The sequence below is a fragment of the Agelaius tricolor genome, unplaced genomic scaffold (genome assembly GCF_023055355.1).
Source record: "Agelaius tricolor isolate 1412-34295 unplaced genomic scaffold, bAgeTri1.0.p SCAF_9, whole genome shotgun sequence".
Taxonomy (NCBI): domain Eukaryota; kingdom Metazoa; phylum Chordata; class Aves; order Passeriformes; family Icteridae; genus Agelaius; species Agelaius tricolor.
This window is the reverse complement of record NW_027269269.1, coordinates 27,570,700-27,580,849: the sequence shown is the minus strand read 5'-3', so window position 1 is coordinate 27,580,849 and position 10,150 is coordinate 27,570,700. Positions and strand designations below refer to the sequence as shown.

Below are 10,150 nucleotides of genomic sequence, written 5' to 3'. Positions count from 1 at the left end.
GACAGAATGCTCTTCTTCATTCACTAACTTTATGATTTCATGAGTGATTTTGGTATGATCTCTATTAAGAGTTCACAATTTAGCTGGGTAAGGTGATATACTTTGGTAGATTTATTATAATAAACATTGACATAAGGATGCTAGCTTCCTTACTACTGGGAAAAGGTCATAATTTGCACAAGCTTTTAATTCCATGGAATAGAAAACTACTGAATATGACTCACAGAAGTAAGTTTCAAAACCTGTTGCATGATCACCTACACATTAGTCTTCAATCACCACCTTCCAGAAACCTAAAAGAACATAGTCCTCTGGTCCAGAACTGGTCAACGGATCAATAGGAAGTGGTACGAGAAACATCATTTTCCAACAATATAACACCTTGCACAGTCTTAATCACTAGCAGCATCAAACAGCAATATTATTCCACCAAAAATTTAACATTTTACACAGTAGCCTGCATCCAGGAATCCATGATGAGTATAAAGTGCCTTTTAAAGGAGGGAATGTGTATTTGCCACCCTCATTCATCTTGACTCATTTTGATTTGGTTAAACTCAGAAGATCCCTGAGTTATGCATTAAAGCAGGCTTTTTGACTAAATTACAAATAAATAGATAGTAAAATCATTGTCACTGAAGGTAATTGTTAAACTTGCTTGAAAGCTTTAAAAACACCACAAAAAGTCAGTAGCTGTAAAAGACAAAAACTCAAGCCATAAAAATTGAGAAGATTGCCACCAAGAACTCTGTGGCTACATCAAATTTTCAACTGTAATGATCTGAGAAACAAAAGAATTTGGGCTCTGAATTAAATATAGTGGATGTTCCGCATTTGTCTTGCTCTTCTGGCTTCTAATCTAAGCTGCCTGGCTCTCTCTTTAGCAGCTAGTTCTGCTGCTTGTTTCTCTTCTCTCTTTCTTCTCAGCCAGCTGTGGAGAGAGAAAGAGGACCAGAAGTACTGGCAGTTGTAATTTCAAGCTTTACATTATCCATTCAAAGGAGATTTGTCCCCCACTTAACTGTAGCCCACCATGTCTTGTAGGGTGAAGTTGGGTGTCATGGCTGAGACAGTCTAAAAGCCTGCCATACCCAAACACAGGAAGCACTACCTTCCCACCCCAATTCCCCTCCTTCTGTACCCACCTTTACCTCCCCCCTTTTGTTAAACTGGATTAGCTTTATGCTCATTTCATGGACTGAATCAACCCAAGGTTACTCCAGAATTGGCAACAAGGGTTAGAGGAGGAGATCCCTTTTTTAGCAGAAGTAATTCACTCTTTTCAGCTCAGGTTCTGACAAATAATTTCACAGCAGTGAACAAACATCATCAAGGAACTGATGTATTTTTTTTAGGGTGTAAGTTTGAAAGGGCATATTCATATGAAAAAAAATCCCTCCAAAACAATGAGGATTTCAGTAGCAAAGATGCACCATAAGATAGCTATAGTTTGAGATGATAGACTACAAAAGTTTCAAATGTGGTCTCTTAGGAATGACCCTACTCACTCTCTAAAAGCTCTGTCACAATCCTCTGGGCTTGGATAAAAGGCCACTTCTTCAGTTTGGCGTCTCAAGACTTCTATCCGTCTTTCTCTCACATATTGTTGGTGCTTTTTTTTAAGCCATAAACTGTAGGCTTCTTCTGGATCCCTGTGCACCTCCTAATTAATAAAAAAGACATGTATACACAAGGGTTATCAGTAAATAACCTTTATAATAATCTTAATAATTTCATTATAATAGGGTTTTTTTGTATTCTGCTGGCATCTCCCCTCCATGAAACACACTTTATAAACACACTAGAGCATATGCTAATCTGGCATAGAATGTATACATAAGTAAGCATTCAAAGCACCATGTTAAAAAAAGTGCTGAATTTAGATTTTCCTTTAGAACAGCACCTGAATCTCCGAGTTTTGATTGGGTCATGTGCATTAACTGCTTACTAACAAGTTCTGATGGCAAGAAACACACTCCAAGTAGTCTTCTCGCTGCTTGCTCACTCAGGGCTCAATCAAGGCTTTCTCCTGGTATATGGGAGCATCACTGTATCCCCTGTGATTTTATAGTTAAATTCATGTGTGCTGCTTCTACACTGCAAGCCACTCTGCTAAGGAGATCAATAAAAACCTGCAGGTCTACCTCTTCACTGAAAACAATGTAACAAGAACATTTCCCATTGCTGTAAATTTTCATACACTTAGCTAAGAAGGCAGATTTAGAATTTGGCTTTCCTATTTAACAAGAGCACTATAGATCCCAGTTCCAGATTAGGGAGACCTTACTTTGATCCTCAGCTCTTCCAGCCGCTTTGCACGACGAATTCGCTTTTCTTGTTGTACCTGCTCTTTCTTCTTTTGTAACCAAGCTTTAAAAACTATTTCGTTCTGTCTTTTCCTCATTTCTTCTAGTTCCTTGTTCTTTTCTTCTTCCTTAGGTGGAAGGAAAACTGAATAAACTTCACTTTTAAGAGAATGATCTTAATCTGCAAAGACTGTTGCAGGCAATAAATAAGCCATTTGAATTGCATGAGACACACACTAAAATACAGATGAAACAAGAATACTCAAAAACTGCATCACAGCTGATACAACATTTGGGAAGAAGTTGCTTGGAGCACTTCTGCTTGTGATATATTCAGACACTTTCAGTCTAGCCCTTTTTGTGTTACCTCCGTTTCCATGACACCTCTTAACTCACAGACATTCAAATAGCATCAGGCAAAAACTCTTAAAATTAAGTCTGCCCAATATCTCTAGTTAGCTTAGAATCACTTTAAATGGATACATTTAAAAAAAAAATGCAGCTCTCCGGCTTGATGGACCACTGAACCCTAAAGGATATATAGCAACACATGGATTGCAGGCACTACCTTATTTATAAGGACCTTTTTTGGACATGAAGTTGCAATGTATTTACTTAAGGAGTATAAATAGCTTCAGGCTTTTTTCAAGTGTACAAAATTATATTTACAAAATTGAGAAAAGTTTCTTTTACTTATGAATTACATTTTAGCTAAGGATAAGTATCTACAAGGAAGAGAAAAAGTTTCAATTAATGCTTCAGAAAGCTGATTAGGACATTTTTTACCAGGATTTACTCTCTTTGACACAAAAGCTATAATCCCAACTCATTTCAATACTTCAAGAAATCTAATCTTGCAAATAGATGATGTTCCTCCCACCTACATACAAGTTTGGAGGCTACTTATATACTCCAAACTTACCTACATATAAGGAGGTCGATTACGGCGTCATTGATGATTTTAAGGATTTGGTGGTTTTTACGAAGGTTGAGGGCCATTGGTTATTTCTGTATGTGGATATGAGGATGATGAGGATGGATAGGGCAAATGATCCTAAGTAGGCTTTGATTAGGCCTGAGTGGAACGTAGTGGCGGTTTTGGTTGCTGTTAGTTGTAGGTTGGCGAGTCCTTCTGGGCCTAATATTTTGTATCAGGATAGGTTGATTAGATGGGAGGCAATGTTTTGTCCTCCTTTGAGGAAGTTGGTTATGCTTAGGCAATGAACTAGGGGGTTAAAATATCCTAGGGAAGTTGAAAAGTTTGAGGAGGATATAAGGTACATACAAGTTTGGAGGATACTTATATCCTCCAAACTTACCACTTCTAATTTACTGGAATGAAGGAAATGCCACCAAAATGAAACAGATAGATTCTAGTAAAGTCAAGAAATGTTTAATGTCTGTGAAATCCATCACAGAATGGAAGAATTCCATTCCAGAATGAAGAAATAAGGTAACACATGCTTACTTTTCCCTAAGTCAGCCAACAAAGGAAGAAATTTAGCACACGCTGTTAGGAAAATAACCTTCCTTCCCCTCACTACCCTACATTCTACATTAAATATACAGAGTATGTTTTCAAGAGATCTAGTCTTGTGTGTGCAAAAAAGCCACTTCAATTCCTCATCAGATTTCATTCCCCTCATTACTAAGCTGAGCCTCAGCAACCTTTTCAAATAAAGCAGCCTAGAGCTCTTTCCACAGATAGACAGTAACCTTGGAAGCTACTTAGCCAGCTTAATTAGTACATCATGGCAGAGAAAAATGGCAGATGCTTCATGCTCCTTTTATAGAGTAACACACATAGCAAGTTACCTTTTTGTAATTGTATCATTATAATGCAAAAAGAAGAAAAAAATCAACATTTTTTAACTCTCTGGTAAAGATTTCTGAAGTCCTCATTACAGCTATCAGAGGCTGACTCTCTCTTATATTTTTTTTTTTCTGTGTAATGAGCTGAGAAAGAATTAAAAGGGTTCTTACAGTCAGTCTGCTATGTAAATGTTATATTATGACCTGAATACTCTCCCATGTGATAATTGCCCAATCCATACTTCTTGAGTACCCAGATGTGCCCCAGCCTTACTGTGGTTAATATAAAATTCCTGCACTGCAGTATAATATGTGCAGATGTGACACCATGTGCTACATTCCATAAACTGTGGGACTGTAAGAGAACCTAGGTAGAGAGAGAGCCAAGAAGCAAAAGCAGCAAGAAAACTGTAACAGAAGAAGGCCCATTTATGAAGGATGTATCAAATAAACACTTCATTTCTCCTCTGAGCAAGGCATGATCCTATGCCACTCTGGGAAAGGAGCTTTGAAAGATTCTATACAAACCCCAGAGAATTATTGTTTTTATTATTGTTGTTGTTATGACTACTACAACTATTATTGCTGCCTCTTTTATCAAGGAAGAATAGTGTAAATACCCTGAGCACATAGTCTTTGTGGAGCAGAGGAACAGGATGGTCACTGTGATTTACTTTTCTCTATGTATTTACCTGTCTCTTCAGTCTTTCTTTCCTCAGTTCTATCTGCCTCCTTAATTCTTTTTGTCTGGGAGTAAGAGTGTAAGTGGAGCTTTTCACAGGTATGTTTGCAGACTCAGTCTTCTGTTTTCCCAGATTTTTTGCACCATTCAAAGCAGAATCTGGCTGCTGCTTAGAGTCAGATGGAGGCATTTCTTTCGCTTGAGTGGCAGTGAGTTCTGAAGTCTGTTGAGTTTCAATATCTGTAAAATAAACACTTATTGGGGCCAAAATGCCCTGGCTTTCAATATCACATAAACTTAAGAGTTCAAACTTTCCATCTTTTTCCACTAGAACTTTACCATTTGTCTTCTCCTCATCTGAGCCAGCACGTTCTGAAAGTGATGTGCTTTTCTGTCCCTTGTTAGAAATATTCAGCTGAGACAGCCCATCTGAAACATCTCCTCTTGCAAGGTCAGTTTTACCAACTTCAGCACCTTTTGGACGAAGATCCACCTCATCCACAAATTTTAATTTCCGTTCTCTTTTTTCATCCACAGGAGCCTGATTTTCCAGCTCTTTGTTGGCTTCTTCAATCTTTTCCAAGACGTAACGCTTTATTTCTTCATCCTCTCCCTCATCCAGTTCCTGCTCATTTTCCAGCTTGGATTCCTGGATAGAGCTTTCTCTCTCAGCATCAGATTCATGGTCGTCCTGTTCAATATCTGCCCCAGATTGCAAATACTTTTCATTAGAGTATAATACTTTCACATTTACACCTGCCTCTGAAAGCTGATCTAGATTTTCTTTCATTTCTTCATTGTCTTCCTGAAAGTTGTCTGATGTTTTAAGAGTTTTTGCTTCAACATCCTCTTCCTTTTCTTCAGGATTCTAAAAAAATTAAAATAAACTAGTCTTTTCTCTCAACAGAAGAGTTATCAAAGAAAGAGGAAAGAAACAGTGAGAGAGAAGAGCAGTACAAACTATCTGCATTCTAAACCAGGTTGTCAAATAGTGCACGTCATAACTAACAGCTTTTTTGGCACTATCAAGTCTCTTCATTTTCTTCATGTTCACATTCACACAAAGTTTAACTAACCAGTAAAGTGATTAGTGACAGCATAAAACTGCAATGGGTGTTATACAAACAGTTTACGGAACACAGAAGTACTTCTGAAAAAAAAATTACATTTTCAATGAACACTGAATTTTTTGCTTGACAGATATTAGAACCAAACTAACCAGTTTGCTGAAATGTTTTTCACTATAAATCCAAATAACTTTCCTTGTCAAAATTCAGTTAATGCACCTACACATTTCAAGCAATACTGAATTTGTGCCTATGATTCCAAATATTACTAAATTTTGTCTCCTAAATAACACAACTAGTATTTAACGTATCAAATACCTCTTTTTCACCAGGGTTTTGTTTTTCTTCTTCATCAGTTAGGCATTCCGTGTCTTTTTCAAAATCATCCTCATATTCTGCATTTTCTGTTGAATCACCCACATCTCCTTGAGCTTCCTTTTCACTCATTTTGATGATGTGTTAGAGTAATACTACAAAAAGGAGAGGGAATAAAAAATTTTCAAACTGTAGTGACACCCACATCCAACTTGTGAGCAGTATTAATACAAGCATGTTAGATAGTGCCACAGCACCTCAGGACTAAGGATCACCAATGGCTCATAAACATGACTGGTTTCGGCCTTTCCAGCTCTGGCTACTGGAAAAAAGTTTGAGTTAAAGCAATTCAAGGGGATTTAACGTCTCTGACAGCGATTAAACAAGAACTTACGATCTCTTAACAGTTAGCCTTGGGCTTGGACAAAGAGACCACTATTTTATGTTAGCTAGAAGTGCTACAAACTTCTTGCTTGTATTTTACCTTGTTTATATCTTAACTTGTTTAAATCCAGTATAACTTTAAACACTCATTAACCTGTTAATCAGGCTGGATATAATCATGCTTATGACAAAACTGAAGATGAGCCACTATAAGGACTGAATCTTTTAAAAAATCTTTGTACTGCATAGCACACAGGTGCCACCAGCTGCTGCAGGACTGCTTAATTGCCAGTGCTTGGTGCTTCAGGCTGACTGCCTGCTGCCCCTCAGCTCAGCTCTCTCAGTACAAGGCATCTAAGATGCAAAAGTTTAGAGATAGGGACACATTCACAAGCCTAGAGAGCTGATTCTGCTCTGTTTATAGCTTTAGCCCCTCCTCATTCCTTCAATAATTTATTACTTTTTACAAAAGCAGCACAGAAGAATAAAACATCAATTATTCAACATTCCTGTTCTTTTTGTACCATCTGCTGTAGGCTGGAAGGTGCCACTTCTATGTGTCTCTAGGAGGATTAATCTGTGTCATTTTCAATATACCAAAGATCATGACTGTTGTGACAGAACAAGGAGTAATGGATACAAATTGAAAGAGGGGAATTTTACGTTAGATATTAGGATGAAATTCTTTGCTGTTTTGGTGGTAAGTCACTGGAACAGGTTTCCCAGGGAAACTGTGGCTGCCCCATTCCTAAAAGTCTTCAAGGCCAGGTTGGATGGTGCTTTGAGCAACCTGGTCTAGTAGAAGGTGTCCCTGCCCATGGCAGGAAGGTCACAATTTGATGAGGTCCATTCCAACCTTTAAACATTCTGTGATGATGTGGCAAGACAATATGGGGTGTAAGGGAGAGCTCTGACTCTAGTTTGCCCTAGAACAGCAAGACAGCTCTTGCTGTGTGATCATCCTGCCCTTCCAGACAAGAATCACAGAATCAGAGAATCAACAAGGGTTGCACCTGAACTGTCAAATCCATCTATGCATTTTGTAAAAACCCCTTCATCCAGCAGATGTTGCTTAAATTCTTCCAAGCTTTTGTTTTCAGTTCTGATGAGCATCTCTGAGTTCTCAGTTATTTATTCTTAGGAACACCAGCTCTGCTCCTTAGAACTCAGTATTTCATGCTGGTAAAGAGTGATGTTCTTTTAAACCTCAAAGATTAGTCAAGATTTGGTTTAGAGTGGTAATGAAGCTGGGCATTTGCTGCAAAATTGTTTGTACGGAAACTTTTAAAAGCTCTTTGTTTTTTCTGATCTATATGTTGTTCAAGAAAATCTGTCAGTTTTTTCACTTCTTTTTAGCTACCAATTGCCACTGGAATCGCTCATTCACACTAGATTTCTCAGAATTTAAATTTTAAGAGCTCATTCAGACTGTTGCCTTGGCTTTCCACACTGTATCTCTTTCCATCATGTTTTTCCTGCACCACCTCAAATGACACATAATGATTTTTGCTGGGAGATGCCCCTTCCTTAACAAATATTATTGGTTTGGGTGATGACATACCTGGGATCTTAATGGAGATTACTTTGCTCTAGTGCATATTGAGCACAAAAGAACTATTTCTCTGTGATTTCATTATTATGATAAGCAGATACAAAAGCTGCCCAGATGAATGGTGTCTTTAAAAAAATATGTTCACATCAGTCTGTGGCACTCAATACAAACACATTGAACATGCTGCTTAATTCATTTAGGTGAAGTGTAATAATGGGGAGCAGCATAAAAATCAAATTCTTCTGTTGTAAGATAAAGTAGCCATGGCTGAAGAGAGAACTTCCAATTCAATGACTTGTTTCATAGAATCATAGAATGTTAAGGGGTTGGAATGGACCTTAACATCATCTAGTCCCAACTCCCCCTGCCATGGGCAGGAACACTTCCCACTACACCAGTTTGCTCAAAGCCCCATCCAGCCTGGCCTTGAACACTTTCCATGATGGGGCATCCACCATCTCCCTGGCAATCTGTTCCAGTGTCTCAACACCCTCACAGTAAAGAGTTTCTTCCTTTTATTTAACCTAAACTTCCCCTCTTTCAGTCTGTACTCATTTCCCCTTGTCCTGCCACTGCAGTTCGTGACAAGGAGTCCCCCTCCGGCTTCCTATGGGTCCCTTCAGGTACTGGAAGGTTGTAATGAGGTTCCCACACAATCTCCTCTTCTCCAGGCTGAGCAGCCCCAACCTTCCCAGCCTGTCTCCACAGGGGAGGTGCTCCCGTCCTCTTACCAACCTCGTGGCCTCCTCTGGACTTGTTCTAACAGTTCCATATCCTTCTTATGCTATGTCCTTCTGGTGCCTTAGGGACACCAGAAAATCCTGAATCAGCTCCTAATCTATTTTGGATATTATGAAGTAAAGGGATTCAGCATTAAGAGGGACCGAAAGTATTCAGAAAAATCTCAAATCTTCATTTACACCTGCTTCTGCTCTACTTGGGGTGTGTCTGTGGAGGGTGTGCGCTGTGACCATTTGTTCTGCACAACTTAGTAACATCTCTACGCGGTTACACTCAGGCACAGTCACAACAAAAGGCGGGACAGAGCGACGGATTTCTGTCTCTTTGTCCTGCACTAAAACATACACGCATACACAGATCCACGAACCCGAACTCCACGCGAGGCAGTGGGGAACGTCCTCACCAGCATTCCCTGCTCCCCTGGGACACGCCGGCGCCGCTGCTCCCGGCCAGGGACGAGGAGCTGCTGCCGCCGCCGGGCGTTGCGGTTGCCGTGGCAGCGGCGGAACCGCACAGCGCCACGGCGGCTCCCGAGGGACAAACACCACCTCCCGAGCGACAAACACCGCCTCCCGAGCGACAAACGCCGCCTCCCGCTGGGCCCTGGCACCCGCGAGTAGGCCGGGCCGCACCGCCCTGTTGCCATGGAGGCAGGCCTCCCCCCCCCGCCCCCGTTTCCTTGTGGCACAATTCCACCTCAAAGGCCTGGAAATTGTGGGGAAGCAGAACGCTGAGGGGAGCGGGGGTACGCACCCCACCAGGAGAAGGGCAGGAGTGCGGCAGGCGGCTCGCCCTGTCCAGCCGAAAGCCCTTCTTTGATGCTGTTAAATTATGCATTCGTCAGGGAGCAGCCTCGGTTTGTGTGTTGTATTATTCATTATGCTCCGGCTGGCAATGAGCAATCGGATCAGCCCAAGAGGCAGCAGTGTCAGGATTTGGGCTTTTGTTAATCACAGAATCATAGAATTGCTTGGGTTGGAATGGAATCTTGAAGCTCCAACCCCAGTGCCATGGGCAAGGACACCTTCCACGAGATTGGCTGCTCAGAGAGCCCCATCCAACCTGGCCTTGAACACCTCCAGAGTTGGGACATCCACAACTTCTCTGGACAACCTGTTCCAGTGTCTCACGGCTAATGAAGACAGCACTGAATCTCCAGAGACACACCTCTCTGTGTTAACCACACATTGCTCCTTGAACTTGGAAATGAAAAAAAAAAACAAAACCAAAAACAAGCCAGGAAATGCCCTGAATTAATTCCCATCTGGGGAAAAGAAAAAAAAAAAGGCCA

The 10,150-nt window shown here is 40.5% G+C and overlaps 1 protein-coding gene across 1 annotated transcript; it reads right to left on the bottom strand.

Moving 5' to 3' along the window:
* Positions 1 to 88: 88 nt before the first annotated feature.
* On the bottom strand, positions 89 to 9,388 carry CCDC181 (coiled-coil domain containing 181). Its single transcript, XM_071433370.1, is given in 8 exon segments — positions 89 to 812; positions 814 to 931; positions 1,509 to 1,663; positions 2,288 to 2,434; positions 4,811 to 5,040; positions 5,140 to 5,668; positions 6,186 to 6,337; positions 9,227 to 9,388. Coding segments are annotated over 7 exon segments (1,353 nt in total). The 5' UTR covers positions 6,315 to 6,337; positions 9,227 to 9,388; the 3' UTR covers positions 89 to 767.
* Positions 9,389 to 10,150: the final 762 nt, after the last annotated feature.